The 25,118-nt window shown below is 44.0% G+C and overlaps 1 protein-coding gene across 5 annotated transcripts in view; it reads left to right on the top strand.

The window, feature by feature from the left end:
• The window catches only part of SLX4 (SLX4 structure-specific endonuclease subunit), a 147,279-nt gene that overhangs the window by 7,924 nt on the left and 114,237 nt on the right, over positions 1-25,118 (top strand). For 3 of the 5 annotated variants that reach the window (XM_033963782.1, XM_033963783.1, XM_033963781.1), the window contains exons 3-5: positions 5,673-6,319; positions 7,986-8,225; positions 21,813-21,993. In XM_033963782.1, coding sequence (XP_033819673.1) covers positions 5,917-6,319; positions 7,986-8,225; positions 21,813-21,993 — 824 coding nt within the window. In that variant the 5' untranslated portion in view covers positions 5,673-5,916. Of the gene's footprint in view, positions 1-5,672; positions 6,320-7,985; positions 8,226-21,812; positions 21,994-25,118 lie in introns of those variants that run through there. The other 2 variants (XM_033963784.1, XM_033963785.1) reach the window with 2 other exon arrangements.

Below are 25,118 nucleotides of genomic sequence, written 5' to 3'. Positions count from 1 at the left end.
TTTTTTATTTGGGGAGGAATTAGATAAGTTGCTTCAGACTCTGACGGACTCAAAGGTGCCCCGTCTGCCTGAGGACCGTGCCCGCCCTGCGTCTCGGGGTGGCACTGCCCGGGGGCGTTTGCGGGAGTTTCGCAAGTATCGCCCTGGGCGTGGGGCTGCTTCTTTCCCGGCTCCAGGGTTTTCCCGGGGTCAGTTCTTCCAGCGCATGCAGCCCTTTCGGGGGGCAGGGAATCCCTCCGCCGGTTCCCCCGCTTCCCGTCCTGCACAATGACTCCTTGCCGGCGCCCCCTTTGGTTCCGGTGGGGGCCCGGCTGTGCGACTTTTTCCCCAAATGGGCCGAGATCACGTCCGATCAGTGGGTCCTGGAGGTGGTGCGGGACGGTTATGCCCTGGAGTTCGCCCGCTCTCTGCCGGTCCTTTTCCTAGCCTCTCCATGTCAGACTCCTTGGAAGACACAGGCTTTTCGCCAGACCCTTCAGCGCTTGCTAGATCTCAAGGCAGTTGTTCCAGTGCCCCCTCCGGAGTGGGGCACCGGCAGGTACTCCATTTACTTTGTGGTGCCCAAGAAGGAGGGGACCTTTCGGCCCATCCTGGATTTGAAGGGGGTCAACAGGGCTCTCAAGATTCCCTCTTTTCGCATGGAAACTCTGCGGTCGGTCATTCTGGCGGTTCAGCCGGGGGAGTTTCTCACTTCTCTCGATCTGACGGAGGCCTACTTGCATGTTCCCATTTGGGCCTCTCATCAGCGCTTCCTTCGCTTTGCGATCTTGGGTCGGCACTATCAGTTCTGTGCGCTTCCCTTTGGTCTGGCCACGGCTCCCCGGACGTTCACCAAGGTGATGGTGGTCGTCGCGGCGGCCTTGCGCTCGGAGGGCATTCTGGTGCACCCCTACCTGGATGACTGGTTGATTCGGGCAAAGTCGTTGCAGGAGAGCTCCCGGGTTATGGCTCGGGTGGTGGAGTTTCTCCGGTCGCTGGGCTGGGTGGTCAACCTTTCCAAGAGTCGGTTGGTCCCGGCTCAGCGTCTGGAGTACCTTGGGGTTCTGTTCGACACCTCCTTGGGGAAGGTCTTCCTTCCAGGGGCCCGGGTGAACAAATTGCAATCTCAGATTCGCCTGCTTTTGGCGTCCCGGTGTCCTCGGGCGCGAGATTTCCTCCAAGTCTTGGGGTCGATAGTGGCGTCCCTGGACATGGTGAGGTGGGCGCGGGCCCACATGCGTCCTCTTCAGTATGCTCTGCTCCGGAGGTGGTCACCCCAGAGGCACGGTTTGGAGGTTCCTGTCCCCCTGCGAGGCGTGGTGCGCTGCAGTCTGCGTTGGTGGCTCCGGACCCTTCACCTGGTTCAGGGGGTGGGTCTGGATCTCCTGCAGTGGACGGTGCTCCTTACGGATGCGAGTCTCCTCGGTTGGGGGGCTCAGTGTTTGGGTCACTCAGCTCAGGGCACCTGGTCTACGGAGGAGGCCTCCTGGTCGATCAACGTGTTGGAGACCAGGGCGGTCCTTCTGGCACTGTTAGCTTTCCGCTCCCTTTGGTTGGGCAAGTCAGTCAGAGTCCTGTCGGACAATGCCGCGGCGGTGGCTTATGTCAATCGTCAGGGGGGCACCAAGAGCACTCAGGTGGCGCAGGAGGCGGCTCGGCTCATGCTTTGGGCGGAGTCCCATCTTCTGGACCTCTCGGCCTCTCACATAGCCGGGGTAGAAAATGTTCAGGCGGACTTCCTCAGTCGTCACTTCTTGGATCCAGGAGAGTGGCGTTTCAGTTGATAGTGCAGGCTTGGGGGCAGCCCCTGATGTACCTGATGGCCACGAGTGGCAACGCCAAAGTGCCCCGCTTCTTCAGTCGTCGCAGGGACAGTCTGGCCGAAGGTCTGGATGCTCTGGTCCAACCGTTGCCAACGGAGGGGCTGTTGTATGTGTTCCCTCCTTGGCCATTAGTGGGCAGAGTACTTCTTCGCATTGTTCACCATCCGGGTCTGGTGGTTCTGGTGGCTCCGGATTGGCCTCGACGTCCGTGGTATGCGGATCTGGTGAGGCATCTGGTGGCGGATCCTCTTCCTCTGCCTCTCTTGGACGATCTTCTGACGCAGGGTCCCATTCCCATGTTCGACCCGTCTCTCTTCTGTCTTACGGCTTGGCTCTTGAAAGGGGTCGCCTTAGTAAGAAGGGATATTCAGATAAGGTGATCTCTATGCTCTTGGGGTCCCGGAGGCTTTCTACCTCTCGGGCTTATGTGCGGGTTTGGCGTCTCTTTGAGGGGTGGTGCCAGGGCGGGGAGTGGTCTCTTTTCGCGCTTCCCTGCCTACCATTCTAGAGTTCTTGCAGGATGGCCTGGATAGAGGCCTGGCTTGGTCTTCTCTCCGGGTTCAACTTGCGGCCCTGTCGGCTTTTCGAGGGTTGGTGACAGGTCAGCGTTTGTCGGCCATTCCTGATGTGATTCACTTTTTGCGGGCAGCCAAGTTGCTCAGGCCTCCCCTACGGCTCTCTGTTCCCTCTTGGGATCTCAATCTGGTTCTCTCTGTTTTGGTGCGCCCGCCTTTCGAGCCGTTGGATGGCTGTTCTTTGAAGGACCTTACTCTGAAGGCGGTCTTTTTGGTGGCCATTACTTCCGCTAGGCGTGTTTCTGAGCTACAGGCTTTCTCTTGTAGGGCTCCCTTCTTGGAGTTTTCTAGGGAGCGGGTTGTCTTGCGGCCTGTTCCTTCCTTTCTGCCGAAAGTAGTTTCTCCTTTTCATGTCAATCAATCGGTGGTCCTCCCAGTCTTGGGTAGTCGGGAGGGCTCTTCTGAGCAACGGCAGCTGCGCAAGTTGGATGTCGGTCGGGTCCTTCGCTCTTATGTGCAGCGGACCCAGGAAGTCCGGAAATCTGATCATCTCTTTATCCTTCTGGCGGGTCCTCGTCGGGGGGCTGGCGCTTCTAAGGCTACTATTGCGTGCTGGATCAAGGAGACGATTGCTTCCGCTTATCTTCTGAGACAGAAGCCTGTTCCGGAGTTTCTCAAGGCTCATTCCACTCGGGATCAGGCAGCTTCTTGGGTTGAGTCGTCGCTCGTGCCTCCAGTGGATATTTGTAAGGCTGCGGTTTGGTCCTCCTTGCATTCCTTTGTTAGACATTATCGGGTAGATGTTCAGGCGCGTCGGGACGCGGTGTTCGGTGAGCGTGTTCTGGTATCGGCCCTGCGGGGGTCCCGCCCGTGAGAGGGACTGCTTTGGTACGTCCCATTTGTAAAGATTAACCTCTACTGGTCTGGAGAGTGCTAAAGAAGGAGAAATTAGGTTCTTACCTGCTAATTTACTTTCTTTTAGCTTCTCCAGACCAGTAGAGGTCCCCACCCTGTCTGTTGTTGTTATTGTTGTGTTGTTGGGGCTGTTTCGCGGGCAGTTTTTGTTTTTTGCTGCGGGTTCTAGTATTTTTTTAGGGCCGGGGAGAATTAAAGAACAGCGGCTGTGGCTCGGCTGGCTTAGCTGGCGAGCTGTGGGGACATTTTCCTTCGGGTATTTCTCCTCTGCATTTTCCAACAGCATTTGGGTATGTTGGTTGTTACTCCTGTTCGGAGTATTGTTTTCTTTCTGTTTTCCAGTTCTTGGTTCTGCTTGGCTATTCGGCAGACTGAGGTAAATAGAGAAGGGAGTATATTATATACTGTCCCACAGTTTTGTTTTCAGTCTCCACCTGCTGGTCATAATTGGATATATACCCATTTGTAAAGATTAACCTCTACTGGTCTTGAGAAGCTAAAAGAAAGTAAATTAGCAGGTAAGAACCTAATTTCTCCTTACTTTGCTGTCCCTCATCTTTGGAATTCTTTTCCTCTCAATATACGATGTAAACTTTCTTTAAAGAATTTGAAAGTTTTGCTGAAAACTTGGCTTTTTGGCATAGCATACGTATTAGTTAAAATTTAAGCCAACTTAAGCTTGTCTGGTTCGTGATTAGTGTTGTCTTTCCTCCTTTTCCTCCTAGACTCTTCTGACTCTTTCCTTATCTACTTCTATTTTAAGTTTGACTGAGTGCTGTCCTGTTATCATTGTAGTTTTTTTCAACTTCCCATTTTTATTTTATTGTAAACCACTGAGATCTATTGTGTATAGCCCAAGCGGTATCAAATCCTATATAATAAAAGATTAAGCGGCGCATGCGCTTTTAAAAAAGTGTGATCCCTGTCGCTGTGGTGTGTGATCCGTGGCCGTGTTCCATTTTAGAACCCGGCTGCAGGGATCACTCTGGCCACTCCCCCTCCTCCCGCCCTCACTCAGCAGCCCGAAGCGCAGGCAAGCTCTCTCCCTGCCCGCGTCCGCGAACACAATGGTACTTCAACTCACCAACCGCCGCCGCTGCTCCTCTTCCAAAGCAGCCTGCGATCGTGACCGGCTTTAGCGAACCGCGCAGGCCGCTCTCCAAACTCAGTAGCAGTTCCCTCTGACGCATGGGATCGCGTCAGAGGGAACATGCTACCGAGTTGGAGAGTGGCCTGCGAGGTTCTCTAAAGCCGGCCACGATCGCAGGCTGCTTTGAAGAGGAGCAGGCCAGAAGATGCCGGGATGGAGGGAGGGTAAGAATGGGGCCAATACAGGGAGGGCCAGGGGGAAAGGGAAAGGGGGCTGCTTTGGGGTGGAGGGGTGTGCTTGGGACAGGCAGCTGTGCTCGGAGGGGTGGGAGGGGGAAGACAGAAGGGGCCATGGAGAGACAGGGAGAGGGAAAGGGGGCTGCTTTGCGGGGGGGAAGTGTGCTTGGAACAGACAGCTTTGCTCTTGGGGGGGAAGACAGAAGGGGCCATGGAGAGACAGGGAGAGGGAAAGGGGGCTGTTTTGGGGGGGAAGTGTGCTTGGGGCAAACAGCTTTGCTCTGGGGGGGAAGACAGAAGGGGCCATGGAGAGACAGGGAGAGGGAAAAGGGGCTGCTTTGGGGGGAAAGTGTGCTTGGGGCAAACAGCTTTGCTCTGGGGGGGAAGACAGAAGGGGCCATGGAGAGACAGGGAGAGAGAAAAGGGGCTGCTTTGGGGGAAGGGGTGTGCTTGGAGCAAACAGCTTTGCTCTGGGGGGGGAAGACAGAAGAGGGCCATGGAGAGACAGTTAGGGAGAGGGAAAGGGGGCTGCTTTGGGGGAAGGTGGGTGCTGGGGGCAGACAGCTTTGCTTGGGGGGGGGGAAGACAGAAGGACACAGACAGCGGCCAAGAAGAGAAAGATAAAGAAACACAGACAGACAGACACATCTATTCTAGCACCCGTTAATGTAACGGGCTTAAAGACTAGTTTTAAATAAACCATAAACTATTATCTGTGAAATAAGAAATTTAAACATTGTAATATTTACATGATGAGTTGGAGTTGGAGTCAGCACATTTTCATTGATTCCAATTCCAGTATCCCAAAAATTGCATCCGACTGCACAGCCCTGGATTCTATAAACCTGAGCTTTATGCAACTGACCGGGACTGGTCTTCCTGTTAGGATCCTGAATGCCTGTATAACACATGTGTACTGTTAGGGTCATGCTGGCATGAATCTTAAAAATGCTTCAGAAAAAGAAAAGAATAATGGTCATGACATGCATAAACTGGAAAGAATTTGAAGCTGCTGCAAGCAAACAAAAAATTAAGTCAAGATTATTTTTGTTCAACTGCAATGAAATGGATTCAGATTGAATTGCATTTGTTTATTTTCTCTTTTGTTCTCTAGATTCATTCAGAAACACTGCGAGAGCCTCCCAGAAGGAATTTTACATCATGAGCACTTTCACTTTTAAGAGTTCACAAAAAACCTGTATCCTGGGAGAGAAGTGGCAAGGGGGAAATAAATATTGAAATAGCAAAACAATGTGTTAGCAGTGAGAAGGTAAAAGAATCCCCAGGGCCTGAGTTTTAGTAAAGAAATGGAAGTGTGACAGCATTGCTTAGTATGTTATAAATAAGGCAAGAAGCCAATGGAAGAATCGGACGATGATTTTACTGAGCTTTTTTCTAACCATCTCAGAAGGGTAAAGAGGAACAGGGTAGAAGATGAGAAGAAGGAGCGTAGTAGGGAAGTTCAGAATGGGAAAAAAACCTCTGCAGCAAAGAGTAGATTAAAACAGATCAAAACAACGGTGACAAAGGGCAAAAAGCAAGATAGCAAAGTAAGGAAGAAAGTGGAACAGTGTGAGAAATTTGCAGGCTGCTCCAAGTTGGTGCTAGAACCTGTCTTGGATGGAACAATAGGAGGTGTGGAGAGACAAGGGAGGCGTGAACAGCAGGATGAGAAGGCAAAAGCAGGAGGAAATGGAAACCAGAATGAAGAAAATCCAACTCAGTCCATGTTCCAGAATGATGATCAGAAGACCCAGGCAGGTAACCTTGCTCACATATTTCTTGTTGTCTTCCCTCTTTAAGATTAGAGATGTATTGTAAGCTCTTCTGAGCAGGGATCATGTATTATATGTTAACAGCACATGTACAGTGCTTTGCACACCTTTCAGCGCTTTTGAAATGATAAATAGTAGTAGTATTCTGTATACTACCACACAAATTATTGCTCCTTTGCTTCCAGAAACTGCCTACTATCTGTATCTAGTGTTCATGGAGCCTGCAAGCCTCTGCTCTAATGATTTCTATTTCTTGCATGGAAGGAAGTAGAACTTTTCCCACAGCACTGTAGATGAACGATATTAATCTGTCTGTAGTTATTACTCTGAGAGAAGTCCCTCCTTTTTTCTTGGAATGAGAAGGAAAAGGAGTCATCAGAAGGCTTGAATTGCCTCTTTTAGTTTAAAAGTAAATAGAGAGGGGTTTGTTTGCCATGGCTACTGGGAAGCTGATACCACACTAACATTCAAAACTATGATTTATAGCAGAAGATGATTATTAAAGTACGTGTGTCTTATAAGAAAAAAGATGGGCATTTTGGTTCTTTTTGAATTATTTAAATTTCCATGTTTGGTTCCATAAGCTTTTTGTTATCAGACTGCTGGCCACCCAGCCATTGCTCTTTTTTGTTTTTGGAAATGGGACTTTTCTGTCTCTTTATTTGTGAAGCCATTCTAGGAAGGCATGATTTGAATGGGCATGTAAAGTGGCATGGCACATTATCAAAGCTGAAATTGTACAAGTGGAGTTGGAACTGTACACATCAACTGGGGATAGGTCAAATGAGTAAATCTTTATTAAGATATTAATGTAACAGTCTCTGTCATATATTCATTGTGTGTTGTGGACCCTACACGGTCCATGTTTCGGCTAGGAAGCCTGCCTCAGGAGTATAATCGACATCCAGCATGTGGTGCTCTCGTGAAGTCAAAAACAGCTTTGACAGTGAATCAAGTACAATCCAGAAACAAAAAAAGTATATCCCTCCAACTGATTAAGTAGCAGTATAAGCTCTGTCAAGAAATGAGAGCTTATACCACTACTTAATCAGTTGATGTGTACAATTCCAACCCACTTGTACGATTTCTATTGTTTCCCCTTGGGGCTCATTTCCTTGTTTTTTGCATCACATTATCAAAGTTAACAGGCCTTCAATTAAGACCATTATAAGGTCTGAGTCTTGAGCTGTATAATATTGGAGTGGTGGGTTAATTCCCATTTGATCCCACTAGAAATATGAAACTAGATCCTGATAAGACAAGGAGGATTTTTACCTCCTTTAAAATAATTCCCAAGGCTGATTTTTGCTACCTGCAGTTATAGACTAAGGGGTCCTTTTATCAAGCTGCGGTAGGGGGTTTAACGCGAGTAATACCACGCGTTAAACCGCCTTCCACACTAGCCGCTAATGCCTGCATTGAGTAGGCATTAGTTTTTTAGCTGGCTGCAGGGGTTAGCGCTTGATGAAATGTCCGACGCGCTAACCCCACTAGCGCGGCTTGATAAAAGGACCCCTAAGTGATGGTACGTTGCCATGGCAAAAAACATGGTTATGCCATACTCGCCTCCTAATAGGTTAGTAAGTGTTTCAGTCAGCTCTGAAATCATAAAACTGAAGTGGCTTTCCTTTTGCATTTTCAATGTGTTTTAGGTTTTCAGAATTTCTGCCCCCAGATAGTATCAGCATATCCTTTTGAAGAATCTGCTTCAATGCAATCAGCAGCAAGGAACATACCAGTGCTGGATGCCACACCTCAGACAGTAGATCTCATCTTACAGAGGATGCAGCATTTTAAGAGAGGAGACCCACAGCGCCTCAAGCATGACCCAGTTGAAAAAACAGCTGAGGACCGAACAAAAGGATGTGTATCTGCTGTGAGCCAACAGCACAGTATGTATCTTTTCTCTCTCTCTTCATAGGCACATACTGAAAACTGATGGTTAGAATGATTGAGTAAATTCTGGCCTGTGAATGTCCTCTGGTTAGGAGAAGGTGCCGGTAATAATCTGAACCTGGCGCTGAGCTCCAGCTGAAATGGCACAAAAGTGAAATGAAGAACACTTCTAGGCTCCTCTGTTCTCTTTTTCTCCATTTTGTTCCTTCCCCTACTCATGCATGAATGTACCTTTTGACTGAAATGAGGCACAATTTGAACATCAGATTAAAGGTTTTCTTGCATAATTAGTTGAACCTCAAAGGAGACCAGAGAACCAACATATCCAACTATCTTCTGATAATTTAATGGTTTTCTCTTAGTGCTAATCCAGGGATGTCAAGAAAAAAACACTGCATCTGGGGTCCTAGAAACAGAATATGAAATTCTCCCCATATGGATAAAAGGAGTATCTCATGCAGAGCATTTCCTTGGGGTAGCCTTGAGGCAAGGTTTGAGTTAGTACATGCTTTTGAATCTCCAAAGGTACACACACAAATTTTTCTCAAATTGTGTGCATACTAAATAGAAGATATAAATATGGGTAGATTTTTTTTGGTGGGATAATTTAAAGTGTACATTCTCTTTCCCTTTTTTTTTTTTTTTTTATAATTCTTTATTCATTTTCATATTTTACATGAAGTGTACAAAATATTGAGTTACAACTAATGAATACACAATATCACTTTTATATCTATTACATAATATTCTGAACAAATTTTTTTTATCCCCTCTCCTACCCCCCACCCTTCAAGTACTTTCCAATCACCTTATACATATTGTATACCATATTATAACATGTTATGTAAAATTATTTTCACTACCCCCCTCCATGTGTGCCATAAAAAAGAAAAGAAGAAGATAAATCCTACTATTCATTCAGTACAATACTTTGTCAATGGCCCCCATATTTTTATAAATTTAGGATATGTCCCTCTTTGTATTGCTATTACTCTTTCCATTTTGAATATATGACAAATTGTATTCCACCAAAATGTATAATTAAGGTTACTATGATTCTTCCAGTTATTGGTTATATGCTGAATGGCAACCCCTGTCATGACTAGTAAAAGCTTGTTATTTTCTGGTGAAATTTGACTTTTTTTTCTCATCATCATTCCAAATAACACTGTATCATATGATATTGCTACATGATTTTCCATCAATTTATTAATTTGTGGCCAAATTGCATTCCAAAAACTTTTAATGTAGGGACAATGATACAGTAAATGATCCAACGTCCCAGGTTCCAGATTACAGTGCCAGCATTTATTGGATTTAGAACTATCTAATTTTTGCAAACGTGTAGGGGTCCAAAAAGCTCTATGTAATAAAAAGAACCAAGTTTGTCTCATAGATGCTGACACTGTACATCTCATTCTCCAAGACCAAATTAGTGGCCATTGAGATGCAGTAATTTGATGCTTAATCTCAATGCTCCAAATGTCTCTTAGACCATTTTTTGATTTTTTATTCAAATATCCAGATATTAATTTATACCACAATGCGGCTTGATGCCCTAGGAAGTCTGCTTGGAAGCATAAGAACTCTAAACTATATTGATTATTCAATGTTTTCCATTCAGGGAACCCAACCTGAATGGCCTGCTTCAATTGCAACCATTTAAAACTTTGATTTTTACTAAGACCAAATCTATGTTGCAATTGTGAAAATTCCAGCAGTTTACCTTCCAAAATAACATCATTCAGAGATCTAATGCCTGCAATAATCCAGTCCTTCCAAAGGATTTGAGCTCCGCCAATTTTAATCTTGGAGTTTATCCATAAAGACTGATTAGTTGACTTGTTTATTGGGACAGGTGTTAATTTACTAATAAACCTCAACGTTTTCCAAGTATCCATTAATATCTTATTTTCTCTGTATCTTCTAGGCATGTTGATACTTGGAAGATGAACTAAATTTAGGGGAAACATAAGGCGCCATTCCAAATATAACCAATCCGGTGCATTATCTATCAGTTCTGGGAGGATCCAATACATACCCTGACGTAAAATATAGGCTTGATGGTACCTATAAAAATTTGGAAAATTTACCCCTCCCTCCTTAATTGATTTTTGCAAAGATACCAAAGCTATTCTATGCGTTTTACCAAGCCAAAGAAATTTCGTCAAAATGCTATTAAGCTTTTTATAAAAGGACCCCTGAAAATAAATAGGTATCATACTCATTTGGTAGCAAACTACAGGCAAGATCATCATTTTAATAGTTTGAACTCTCCCCCACCAAGAAAGATGTAACGGATTCCATTGCTCACATAACTCTGTAACTCTTTTCAATACAAATTTTTCATTTTCTTTTACTGTATCTTCAATTGTATTTTTAACTTGAATGCCAAGATATTTAAATCCTTCTTCTTTCCATATGAACGGAAAAGCGTCAAATAATCCTTTTACACAATGAACATTTAAAGGTATAAGTTCAGACTTACTCCAATTAATTTTATAACCTGAAAATTTGCCAAACATATCAATTAATTCCAATAGACAAGATAAGGTAGACTCTGGATTCCTCAAATAAAGTAAAATATCATCCGCATAAGCCAAAATTTTATATTCCATATCAGAATATGGAATACCCTGTATCCCCCTTGCTTGCTGTATTGCTAACAATAAGGGTTCTAATACAACATCAAATAACAAAGGAGATAAAGGACAACCTTGTCTAACTCCCCTCTGCAATTGAAAACCATCAGATATCTTATTATTAATATTTAATCTTGCAATCGGGAAGCTATACAATGTTTTTACCATTTGTATAAATCCAGAACCTATACCAAACCATTCTAAAGCCTGATACATAAAATTCCATTCTACCCTATCAAACGCTTTTTCTGCATCCAAGGAAACTGTAAAAGCCGGTTCATCCATTTTTTTTGATAAATTTAACATATGAAACAATAATCTAGAGTTATTAGAGGAATGTCTTTTAGCAACGAAACCCGTCTGATGCATGTCTATAATATGTGGGAGAGCTTTGGCTAATCTCAAAGCCAAAATTTTCGCCAAAAGTTTATTATCCACATTTATTAAAGATATAGGCCTGTAGTTTGAAACCAAAGTAGGATCTTTATTTGGCTTAGGCAAAACAATTACTATTGATTCAGCCATAGTACCTTTAATATCACCTTTTATAAGTTGTGTCTGATATAAATTTAGTAAATATGGGGAAAGGACATTTTGAAATGTTTTATAAAATTCTACTGTATAACCATCACCACCTGGAGCGGATCCAACTCTAAGAGATCTCAACGCTGTTTCTAATTCTTTTAATGATATAGGTTCATCTAAACTCCGTTTTATATGATCAGGAACCTTAGGTCCAATAATTAAATCTAAAAAATTTTTACCATCTTTTTGCCTCTCCAAATAAGGCTCGGAAGAATACAGGTCCTTATAAAATTTTAGAAATTGCTTTAAAATTATATCCGTTTGATTGGTTATTATACCATTATCATCTTTTATCCCATTAATGTTAGTTCTTCTTTTTTTTGCTTTAAGATAATTTGCCAATAATCTTCCCGCCTTATTAGAATTTCCATAATACATTGTCTGTTTGGAAAACAAGTCTCTTCTTATCATTTTTGAAGCTAATTCGTTATATTTACCTTTTGCTTTCAAAAGAGCTTGTAATACATCATGTTCCCATTTGCTTACCAATTTAGTTTCTAGTATTTTAATTTCTTTTTCTAACTCTATATACTGTTTTTTAATCTGTTTCCTAACAAAAGCCGAATATGATATAATATGACCTCTCATAGTCGCTTTAAAAGCGTCCCATACATTTTCAATAGATGTATCTTCCACTAAATTAATTTGAAAGAAATCACTAATTTGTGTTTTAAAATTTTCCAAAAATTTTTCATCCACAAGCAATGCATTATCAAATCTCCAAAGAGGTCTTCTATTTTCTAATTGATCTAATTGTAAATCTATCCATACTCCCGCATGATCCGAAATGATAATGGGATCAATGGAAGCCTTAATCACTTGCTGCACCTTATGTGATGAAATAAAAATATAATCTATTCTTGAAAATGATTTATGAACCTGTGAACAAAATGAAAATTCCTGATCATTAAAATGAAGAATACGCCATATATCCTTCAAATCACATGATTGAACCAAATTATCTAAACCTAAAGATTTAATACTTTTACCTGGCTTTTTATCCATTAATGGATCCATTACAGCATTAAAATCTCCAGCCACCACTAAATTAGAAGCAGCCAGTGGTAACAACATACTCTGCAATTTTTTAAAGAATTCTGATTGATTCGAATTAGGGGCATATATATTGAACAACGTCAGGGCATTATTTCCCATACTTATATCAACATGTAGCCATCTTCCATGTGGGTCCGAATTTACTATCTTAAAATTGGCCATACACTTTTTATTTATAAGAACTGCTACTCCTGCTTTTTTACCCTCTGCTGGAGCAAAAAAACATTCTTTCACCCACCCACCCGCTAGTTTCTGTGATTCCTTTATATTAAGATGGGTCTCCTGCAGACAATAAACATCCGCGTTTTGCTTCTTTAAAAATGATAATACCTTTTTCCTTTTGATTACATGATTCAGGCCATTGACATTAATAGAAAATATCTTAAAAGACATAATATATTTTATACTCCTTATCATAATCTTCCTCTTCCCTTCTTCCATAACTAAGATCTAAAAAACTTCTCCCCATGGCACACATTCTTACCTCCAAATTACCCAATCCCTTATTAATCTTTTCCTTAATCATCCTAGTAATATCTTTAATACCCACCTTCTTCCCCCCCTCCCCCCAATATAATGACTGCTTAAGGACACACATTGGACAGTAATCCCAACTTCCCCCCTCCCTCCCAGGCAACCAATATTTATTAATAACCCCTTTATCCTTTATTGAGACAAACTCACTACCTCTCCACAATATATCTAATTATATCTCTCTTCTAATCATAAAACCTTTTTTCTTTTTTTTTTTTTTTTTCCATTTTAAAGTAATTAATTTCTCTATCTATTATTTAACCTTTAGTCACATAACCATATTTATTTCCTAACATTCCATTAATGCATTTTTATCATTTCACCAATCTCTAATTCATTCCCCCAACATTTTATTTCATTCAAGAAAATTCTATCATAGTCATATATTTAATAAAAAGTATCATTTTCCTATATCTTATATTATCTAATCCATCTTCTCCTATCCTCCTTTAAAAATCCAACAACAAATATCCATCTCTTCATATATTTCTGTTAAAAAAAAAATTTCAATTTTATAAGTTTTTATTCCTATTTAAACATTTGTATTTCATTTTCAAAATAATTTTTCCCCCCCCCCTTTTTATATTTCCTCTTCTCCAAATTAAATCCAAAAATTTTTTAAACTATATTATCACAACATCAATCTTTACATTCCTTCAGCTACCAATAAATTCTTATGTATCTTTCTTTTATATTATTCATTTTCCTTTCCTTTACTTGCATTTAAATATCATATAACTTGTCCTTTCTATCATTAGTCCATTCTGCAATCTTTTCTATATTGTCCTTTCATTCTTTACTTTCTCCTTTTCTGACTTATTAAATAAACTGAACTTTCATATTTATTTCTTATCTCCATCCATCCACTCTTAAAGACTTTTGACTGCCAATTGTCATTCATTTTTTTTTTTTTATAATATCCTTTTAGTCTATCAGTCCTGCTTTCTTCTTCTTCACATCTATTTATTTTCCTATTCAGTCTTCACTTTTCCTTTTGTGTTAATTTATCCAGTCCTTTAATCCTTCTTGTTCATTCTTTACTCCAACCATCCATCTTTCAGTCTCCTAAAAGTTCAGTCTAATAACTTCACTTTAATGTCTTTCCAGTCTATCCTTTTTTCTACTTTCTTCTTTACATTCTTTTATTTTCTTTTTCACTTGTCCATTTTTATTTCCTGTTTTTTGTTGCATATTCTTCTTTTTCCAACAAACAAAAGTCCCATAGCTCTTTATATTTAATTTTTTGTTCAATATCCACCAATCCAGTCTTAGTATTTATCCCTTCATTTCAACACCCATTGTGCTAAAATGACATAGGTTCTGATTTTGAAAGAAAGGTCTTTAGTTTTTCCGGATCAACAAAATACAAAGATTTATCCCCACAAGATACCCTCATTTTTGCTGGGTAATATAACCCATACTTATATCCTTTTTCCTTTAATTGAGATCTCAGATCAAGGAATTTCTTCCTAATATTTGCTGTATTTTTAGCAAAGGCTGGTAAAAACCATATTTTGGATCCTTTATAGTTTAAGTTTTTATCTTTTTTGGCAGCATTTAAAATTTATATTGCTTGCTGGTATCTTAACATCTTGAATATTAATGGTCTTGGTCTCCCTTGATTTTCCAGACTCTTTATTGGAATCCTGTGTGCCCGTTCTATTTCCAAAGGCTGTTTGAAATCCAACTGCAATAATCTAGGAATTAAATTTTCTAAAAACTGTATTGCATTTTTCCCTTCCAAATTTTCCTGTATTCCAAAAAGTTTTATATTCTTTCTTCTTCCACGGTTTTCGTAATCTTCCAGCTGACTTTTCAATTGAATTATTTCCAAACTGTCATTTTTGCATCTTTTTCCTTCACATTCTAAGCTCTCCATATTAACTTCTAACTCTGTTGTTCTTTTATTAGCTACTTCCATTTGTCTGTGTATATTCAGGATTTCTTCCTTCAGTTCTGCCATATTACTCACAGTCTCTGTCAGCATTTGTTTGATTTGCCTCAGTTCCCCCATAACTTCAGCTTTGCTTAACTCCTCTGATACATCAGCAGGAAGCGGAACCTTACTCGAGGTAATTTGATCCTGCTTCTGCCTTTTCACAGCCCCTCCGGTTTCACTTTTACTCTGTCGGGTGCTCGCCATGCTCCCGCTGTCCTCTCCGATGTTTTCAGCCGAAAACAGTTTAAAAGGAAATCTTTATTTATTCAACGGTTGCCCAGGTAAGAGGTGCGCTGCGATCACACAACCATTTTGTGTGTGCGCTAAGCCACGCCCCCATTCTCTTTCCCTTTGAAAATTACTCCTCAAACATATATGCACATGTTTATTCCTGACACTTAATATATGCAAAATTTTTATAAAGCCTTTATCGGATGCAGACTTGGGCTCAGATACTCTATATATTTCAGTGTGCCCCAGAAATAATCAGAAGACTGGAGACCAATTCTGGATCTCAAGGCAGTCAATGCAGCATTGAAGGTTCCCAGGTTCTGAATAGAATCATCACCTCGGTAGTTCTGGGTGGATTTCTAGACTTGATAGAGACTTACTTGCATATCCCCATCTTCCCATATCAAAGGAGATTTCTCCAGTTCATGTGCAAAAGAACCATTTTTAGTTCTCGGCACTGCCGTTTAGTTTAGCAATTGCACCTCACCTTTGCTATAGTAATGGTGGTGACAACAGCGCATTTACGCAAAACAGGCATCCAAGTTCATCTGTACTTGGACGATGGCTGATCATAGCATTATCCATGATGGAATGTCGCAGGGCATTGTCTCAGTCCAGCTCCTGCAGGATCTGAGGTAGATTGTACATTTCAAAAAGAGCCACTTGGAACCAACTCATAATCCAGAGTATTTGGGGGTTCGGTTCAGAACAGTAGAGGGCCGAGTTTTTTCTGCTAGAACCATGCAAACTGAAGCTCAATAGACAAATCTTGACAAGGCCGACACCTACAGCATGGCATTTCCTGCAGATACTAGGTTCCGTGGTAGCAGACATAGAAACATAGAAAATGGTGGCAGAAAAGGGCTATAGCCCACCAAGTCTGCCCATTCCAAGTAACCACCCCCCTGAATTCACTCCCCCAAAGAACCCACGTGAGTATCCCATTTTTTCTTAAAATCCTTCATGCTGCTGGCCTCAATCACCTGCAGTGGGAGTCTGTTCCAATGATCCACCACTCTTTTGGTGAAGAAGTACTTTCTGGAATCGCTATGAAACTTCCCTCCCCTGATTTTCAGCGGATGCCCTCTGGTGGTCGAGGGTCCCATGAGACAGAAGATATCATCTTCCAACTCGATACGTCCCGTGATGTACTTATACGTTTCAATCATGTCTCCCCGTTCTCTTCTTTCCTCAAGTGAGTACAGCCGCAATTTTTAAAGTCTTTTTTCATACGTGAGATCTTTGAGTCCCAAGACCATCCTGGTGGCCATTCGCTGAACCGACTCTATCCTCAGCATGTCCTTACGGTAATGTGGTCTCCAGAACTGAACACAGTACTCCAAGTGAGGCCTCACCATGGATCTGTATAATGGCATCATGACTTCAGGTCTCCTGCTGACAAAACCTCTACGGATACAACCCATCATTTGTCTTGCCTTGGAGGAAGCCTTCTCCACTTGATTGGCAGCCTCATGTCCTCACTAATGATTACCCCTAGATCGCGTTCTGCCTTGGTCCTAACCAAGGTCTCACCATTTAGTACATAAGTTCTGCACGGGTTTCTCTTACCCAGGTGCATTATCTTGCATTTTTTAGCATTGAAGCCTAGTTGCCAAGTAGTTGACCATCGTTCCAGCAGCAGTAGGTCGTGTGTCATATTATCAGGCAATAAGCTTTTGCCTACTATGTTGCAAAGTTTGGCGTCGTCGGCGAATAGTGATACCCTTCCTTTAAGTCCTTGTGTCATATCTCTTATGAATAAGTTGAATAGAATCGGTCCCAGGACCGAGCCCTGCGGCACTCCACTGATCACGTCCGACGTTTCGGATGGGGTACCGTTCACCACCACCCTCTGAAGTCTACCGTTCAGCCAATCCCCAACCCATGTAGTTAGAGGTGTTTCCATGGGGGTCAACTCACCTCTGTTCCCTACAGAGCACACTGCTAGCACATTGGACTTTCTCTCTAATCACAGTTAGCCTGGACAGCAGAGATGTGCCAGAGTCTATAGTGATTCTAAGACTGAATCCAGGGAAATTGTCCCTGTACAAGAGAGCATTCCACTATATTGTGAAATGCTGGGTTGGTCCACTTTCGATCTCATGCCTTCAGCGAACAACAGGAAAGAAAGTTTATAGCTGGTCTCACCAATTAATATTGACAACACCCCTCTTGAATCCACTTTAACAACAAAAATCTTAAGTATTATCATCGATAACAGACTCGCATTACGACCCCAAATCAACACTTTGGTCAAAAACTGCTATTTTAAGTTCAGGATGATAAGATCTTTGGTCCCTCTCCTAGACGCTAATTCTCTTAATATCCTAATTCATTCGCTCATCATATCGAAAATCGACTACCAATATTCTTTTTAACTTTTACAGCTTTGAAAAAAAAAATCCCCACTTTGCTTTCATTGTGGTGGAAACTGATGTTCACCTATTCAGTTGATTTCATTCCTTGCTCACTCTGCACCGACCTGCTTTAGGGAACAGAACTTAAACAGCTTGTCACAGATGTTTTGTTTATTATAAAGGTATCGCCTACAACATATTTGACCATATTTCTGTGTGGACTGATCAGGCACTTGCCATATTTTGTGTATAATAAAACTTAAGTGAACCCCCCCCCAAATAAAAATAAAAATCGACTACTGTAATTCATTATATAAAGGGATATGTCAGAAAGATATAAGGTGGCTTCAACTGATTCAAAACAAGGCAATAAAAATCATCACAAGCTCAAAAAAAAAAAGACCATGTCACCCCTTTGCTGAAGAACGCACACTGGTTACCCATCCCTCATCGGATCATTTATAAAATTGCTCTTTTAACACAGACTAGTGTTCCTGCTTTCATAGACAGACTTCTAATTCCATATGATCCCCCCCAGAACCCTAAGATCTGCCTCGCAACATACTCTTAATGTTCCATCACTAAAAATAATTGGCACCCGTCGGGGTTCTATCTTTTCAGTCACTGCTCCTTCAATTTGGAACTCTCCCTCTATACATCAGACCAGAGCAAAACATGGATAAATTCAAGAGTAGTTTAAAATGCTTTCTTTTTAAAGATGCCTACAACTGATTTATCCTTTTTAAATCTTTATTTTTTTATTTTTCTTCTCTCTCTCTTTCTTGCAATCCCTACCTTGTCATACTGTTTCTATCCATTTATGCTCTCTTTTCTCATAAATTGTATTTCTTCCCTTTTTCCCTTTTGTTTTCTTGTCCTCCTCCCCTCCAGATTTGTTTGTCTCATATGACTATGTTTATTATTTGTAGTTCCCTAATTAATATTTTAAACTTTTACTGTACAACGCTTTGAATTTTATGTAAAGCGTTTAATCAAATTTTAATAAACTATGAAAGCCCCTTGCTTCTTCAGTTGAAGTTCCAAGCCCAGAAATGATAGTATAGACACTCTAGTACAACCATGGCCAGTGACGGGACTATTGTATGTGTTCCCTCCATGGCCAATGATAGGAAGGATCCTACGCAGGATAACAGCCTATCGATAATCTTTGTGGCCCTTGTGGCCGGGCCGGTTCCGGAATAGGTGGGAAGCCAGGCTCGGACCACAGGCAGATTTATGTAGCGCCTTTTATATGGCTGGTGAAAATTGAAAACCCGGAAATGGATCTTCTGAGAACTGGTTGCAAGTTTATTAAAGTTTCAAAGGAAAATTAGCTTGGAACACACAATCAGCTTTGCATATTCTCAATCTCCAAACACCACTCAAGTCCTTGGCTTTGCCTGGAGCCTCCAGGTTCCTGACACAATGTAAGTTCAAACAAAACTGAAGACCAAAAAAACCCCACAAAAGTTTAGGCTTTCAAGTTTACTGCCCAAAAGCTTCTGGTTGGGGAAAGCCGTTCCCCGCAGAAAACCCCAAATTAATTCCTTCCCTTTCTCTGGTCTCAGGAAAGGCAACTTAAAGTGTCTGGCAATGATTTCTTTCCTCTTAAAGAGGTCTTTCTCTGCCCTCCTCTAGCCGGGCTTATGTTCAGGATTTCTACTCCTGGACTGGATTTCTAGGGGAAAGTTATCAGGAACCCTCAGTCACGCTCTCCTCCTATCTCCATGTCCTCTTCATCTTCCCATTCTTCAATAAGACTGTTCATATCACAATCAATAGATTCCTGGCCCAGACTATTCCTCCACCCGGTAACCTCAGGCACTCTTTCCCAATTACCTCTTTGCCTGTGGGTTAGCTCTGTACTAACCGGGTCTGCTTTTGGTCAGTCTCTGGAATCCCCTTTCCAGAGTTTGTCTGCCGAGGTGAGATACCTTCCCGGGCTCTCAATTCCTCTCCTGCTAGGTTGTCTCCAGGATGGGGTCTTAGCTTGAGGCACCTCTCCTCCTTGGTAGTTGCAAGCCTTTCTGGCTGGGAGCTGATTAGGATTAGCTTCACCTGTCCTTCCAGGTTGCTTCCTGCTAGGCTGTATGAGAGGCTTTTTAGCTTGTCTATTTTGAGGGCTAGCCCCACCCCCTCCTTGGTTGGACCTCGGTTTCCCAGCCTGAGGAAAGGAGTAATAGGAAGAGTAATTAGTGTCAACTGACCTCCCCCTCTGACTCTTGGGCTTGGCTATTTCCTGTTTTCCCTCTTCCCTTCCTGGCTGTGCCGGCTGGCCCCGTTCCGGGCCAGGTTTTTTCGGGACCAGGACAGGGTGCAATGCTGGGTCTTGTAGTTCTTGGCACTGGAACAGGAGCTTCCCTGTCGTCCTTGGTACGTGGATCTAGTCCAGTTGCAGCAGGACAATTGTATCAGACTATTGCTGCACCAGGTTCTTCTGTTACAGGGGCCCATAGTCCTAGAGAATTTGGAACTCTTTGGGCTTATAGCATGGGTTTTGAGCATACAGCCTTAGCAAGATAGGCTGTTGATTTGGTTATCACAACTCTTCTACCATCAAAGAATCCTGCAACTGTAGTGGCCTATGCAAAAGTGTGGGAATCACTTTCAATACTGGTTTAAAGTCCCCTTACGGGTTCACATTGCCAAGATCCTGTTATTTCTTCAAGACGGTTTAGAGAAGAGCCTAGCAGCAGGATCTCTCAAGGTTCCAATAGCCAGTCTTTCGTGTTACAGAGCTTGAGTAGACAGAAAGTCTTTGACCTTTCATCCAGAGATGTTCCCAGTTCTTGAAGGGAGTTCTCCAGCTCCTCCCTTTAGTATGGCAGCCAGTCCCTACGTGATATCTCAATATTGCATTACAGGCCCTCGCTAAAGCACTGTATGAGCTTCTGTCTCAGGAGTTCCTCATGGATCTTACTATGAAGACAGTCTTCTTGGTCATGATCATGTTGGCTAGAAGGATGATGGAACTGCAGGTGTTATCATGCAGAGAGCCTTTCCTCAGATTCATAGAAGCAGGGGTGTCCTTGCGCACCGTACCTTCCTTACTGCTGAAGGTAGTTTCGGCATATCATGCCAATCAGGAAGTGTGGCTTTTCGCCTTTCAGTTCACAGGCAAGAAGAAACAGGACAGAGGATTGAAGTTGTTGGATGTCAGGAGAGTTCTTCCTGTTATCTTGAGGTGACAAATTAGTTCTGCCTGTTGAATCACCTATTTCTCTTTTCCAGTTCTAGCCATCGGGGAAGACCAGCCTCTCAATCTTCTATTTCCTGATGGATCTGTTTCCTCGGATGACTGTTTCCTCAGAGTATATTGGCTGTAGCAAGCAGTCCCCAATTGCTGTGAAAACTCACTCTACCAGAAGTGTGGCTTCCTCCTAGGCAGAGTTCAGGGCAGTGCTGCCCTGATGAAATTTGTAGGGCAGCCACATGGTCTACTCTCCATACCTTTACAATATTTTACAGTGGATGTGACCACACAAACAGATGGGGCTTTCGAGTCCTCTGTGCTGGGCACAGGCTCATCTGTCCTGCTCTGGTACGTTCCATTCATAAGGAATCGTATGCTGTTTGCACAGGAAGGAAGGATTAGGTTCTTACCTCAATAATCCTCTTTCCTGTAGAACAGTATACGATTCCTTACACCGTGTCAGATGTCTGTCATGCCTGCATTGACTTGTAAGCTAGGAAGAATATCCAGCGGCTTGGCTCAAGGCAGTCAAGGAAGAGACTTTGAATGCTGGCACATTAGTGCCAAGATCGATATCAGCACATTTTGTTTTGCTAAGAGCTGTACAAGTGATAGTGACTGTTGCATATAAGTAGGTGGTTGCTTTCTCCACCATTATTTGTTGCCCTGTTGAGTAGTTGTTTATTAAATCTTGCTTATTATTGCAGAGCAGATCAAACTTATCTGGATCAGGGAGTTCCCCGAACCCCCATCTTGTTTGCATTTCCTCTCCTAGTGGTTCTCATGTGCTTTGGTACAGACTGAGGAGTGGGATTACTGCCCAGAGAGGCAAAGGGAGGGGGGGAGAAGAAAATGATTGATGTCATCTGCAAGCAACTCGCAAGTTGGGGTGCATAACCCATCCATAAGGAATCATGCTGTTCTACAAGAAAAAGGAACCTAAACTTTCCTTCCATCTCTATTGTGCTGTGTTAAAATGCAGTTATACGTTTGAAAGATTTCTTCAGATTTCAGTAAACTGATTATTATTTTGCTTGTTGTTCTAGCCCCACCCACAGTGGAGAATGGTGTCGCTCTGACTTTAGTCCTTCAGCAGAAAGAGAAACAAGAGGGAGCTGGTGAGAACACAGAAAGTCTGCAGGATGAAGGCAGCTGTTGTTTCTGCCAGATCTGCCAGAAGAATCTCACAGCCATGAACTCTGCACTTAGACAGCAACATGTGAACAGGTCAGAAACCAGCCCACTCCTCTCATCGCTCACTATGCTGCAGTTGCATCACATCCTTTGTATAAATAATATGGTGTTCTTTATTTTATTTACAAAATAATCACATTAAAATACAATACATATAACAAAACCATAGTAATAGCACATACGTTTTAATAAAATAGCAACCCAATCCTAACCTACTAACACAAGAATAACGGCACCAGTAAAGAGCACTTCTTCGCCAGCTCAGTCGTCTTATACAGAAAATATTCCTTAGTCACACTATGCTCCAAGAACCACTTGTTAACACGCAGCCTGTACGCTCAATTTCCTCAACTCAAGTTACTTCCTACCCAGCTATCTTAAGAACATAAGAAGTTGCCTCTGCTGGGTCAGACCAGAGGTCCTTCGCGCCCAGCAGTCTGCACCCGCGGCGGCCCATCAGGTCCACGACCTGTCAAGTGGTCCCTGACTTACCCTATAACCTATCACTACTTCTATCCGTACCCCTCAATCCCCGTATCCTTCAGGAATTTATCCAAACCTTCTTTGAATCCCTGCAGTGTATTTTGCCCAATCACAACCTCCAGGAGTGCGTTCATGTGTCCACTACTTTCTGGGTGAAGAAGAACTTCCTGCATTGGTTCTAAACCTGTCCCCTTTCAGTTTCTCCGAGTGGCCCCTAGTACTTGTTGTTCCCCACAGCCTGAAGAATCTGTCCCTGTCTACCTTATCTATGCCTTTCAGGATCTTAAAAGTTTCTATCATGTCTCCTCTAAGCCTCCGCTTTTCCAGGGAGAACAGCCCCAGCTTTTCTAGCCTGTCGGCATAAGAAAAGTTTTCCATACCTCTTATCATTTTTGTCACTCTTCTCTGGATCCCCTCAAGTATTGCCATGTCGTTCTTGAGGTACGGTGACCAATACTGGACACAGTACTCCAGATGCGGGCGTACCATTGCACGATATAGTGGCATGATGACTTCCTTCGTCCTGGTCGTGATGCCCTTCTTGATGATACCCAGCATTCTGTTTGCTTTCTTGGAGGCTATCGTACATTGCGCCGATACTTTCATTGTTGTATCCACCAGCACATCCAGGTCTCTTTCAAGGTTACTTACCCCTAGAAATGATCCCCCCTTTGTATAGCTGAACATCGGGTTCTTTTTCCCAACATACATTACCTTGCATTTGTCTATATTAAAACGCATCTGCCACTTTTTTGCCTACTCTTCCAGTTTCGTTAGGTCCTTTTGCAGGTCTTCACAGTCTTCCATGGTTCTAACCCTGCTGCAGAGTTTGGTGTCATCTGCAAATTTGATAACCTCACATTATCCCAGGACAAGCAGGCATGATATTCTCACATGTGGGTGACGTCATCTACGGAGCCCCAGCGCGGACAGCTTTTCAAGCAAACTTGATTAAAGTTTCAAGTTTGCTACACTGCACCATGCATGTGCATGCCTTCTTGCCCACTAGAGGGCGCATCCCCACCTCGTGGTCCTCAGTTCATTCTCTTCCGCGGAGCCAGAAGCCCTGTGGAAATTGTGCTCTTAGTTTTGCCTTCTGTCACCGCGGCTGTGTCCTTTTTTCGACTCGGTCGCTGTGTTTTTTCTTGTTGTTCTTTTTATTTCTTTCAGTTTTCGCAAAAAAAAAAAAAAAAAAATTACTTCTCCGTTCGGCTCCGGGGGCTCCCGGTAGCCGCGGCCGCGGGACCTCGCCTGTTCCCGGCCGGTTTTTGGGCCCATGTTCCGTCCTGTGACGGGCTTTAAAAAGTGCACCCGGTGCGATCGGCTCCTTTCGATTACCGATCCTCACCGGTGGTGCTTGCGTTGTCTGGGCCCTGAGCACCCCACCGACACCTGTTCCCGGTGCTCCACTTTTCAGAGGAGAGCTCTCCGCCGCCGTCAGGCTCGTATGGCGGAGCTCTTTGCTGTTGACCCCGCGGCGGGGAAGGCCTCGACGTCGGCCTCGGCTTCGGCCTCGGCCTCGACTCCTTCGTCCTCGCCCCGGGAGCCCCCGGCGTCGAAGCCAGTGTCTTCAACCCCGAAGTCGGCGAAGGGTAAGTCCTCACTTCCTTCCTCAGTTTCAGCCTCGAAGAAGTCATCCTCGAGTTCCTCGGCGGGGGCGGGTGGGTCGTCCTCGGCCCCGCCCCGAGCGCCGAAGTCGGGTGCCCCGCGGGAATACTCGGTACCGAGGTCGCCCTCGAGGGAGCACCCGACGGCCCCGGATCTGCCGACTATGATGGGGGTTCCCATTTTCCAGGACTTGCTCCGGGCTCTCATTGCCTCGGGGCTGTCCGGGGCCCTCACGCACCTTCAGCAGGCTTCGGCCTCGGCTGCCCCGGCGTCAGTGACCTCGGTCTCGGTGCCCTCGACTTTGGGCCCGGGGAGGGTTTTGGCCTCGGCCCCGACCTTGCCCTCGACCTCGGCTGACCAGCCTGAGCGGAGTGTGCGGCCTCGGGACAAGGTGCGGCGAGTTCGGAGGATCTCTTCCTCTTCGTCCTCGTCGAGGTCCTCCCGGGGTTCCTCGCCCTCGGGTCGGCCTCGGGCGAAGCGTCGGTCGAGGAAGCCCAAACGCCAACGGGCCTCTCCTTGACGACGCGGTCGCTCCTCGCCGACCGGGGCGGAGACCCTGCGGGTCTCCGAACTGCGCCTCGATAACCCGAGGCTTTTCCGTTCGTCTGAGGTTGAGTGCTCGAGGGACTCTTCGCCAAGACGGAAGGGGCGTGCCTCGGTGCCCCATACCCCGGGGACTTCCCGATGGGGTTCCTCGGGGCATGGGCGGTCCCCGACCCCGTCCAGGTCGCTCGGTGCGGCTTCTTGGGGTTCGGGGTCTGGCACGGGGAAGGAACCTCGTTACTCACGCGAGGCTTCTCCTTCTTTCTTGGCGAGGCGCTCCTCTCGATCTCCCTCTCCGCCTTCGAAGCCCTCCTCCTTCTCTAGATTTATTCTTGATATGGGAAGGGCTTTGGACCTTGATCTGGGAGCAGGATCGAGGTACACCAAAGAGTTTTTGGAGGAGCAGGATTTACCCTCCCCTCCTCGAGAGACGCCTCGGCTCCCTCTTAATAAGGTTCTTAACCAGACCTTTTTGAGGAACCTTGACTCCCCTCTTACAGTCACAGCGGTGCCTTCTAAGATGG

Source organism: Geotrypetes seraphini, chromosome 11 (assembly GCF_902459505.1).
Source record: "Geotrypetes seraphini chromosome 11, aGeoSer1.1, whole genome shotgun sequence".
NCBI classification, from domain to species: Eukaryota; Metazoa; Chordata; class Amphibia; order Gymnophiona; family Dermophiidae; genus Geotrypetes; species Geotrypetes seraphini.
The sequence above is the reverse complement of the archived record's forward strand: the minus strand, read 5'-3'. Positions and strand labels throughout refer to the sequence as shown.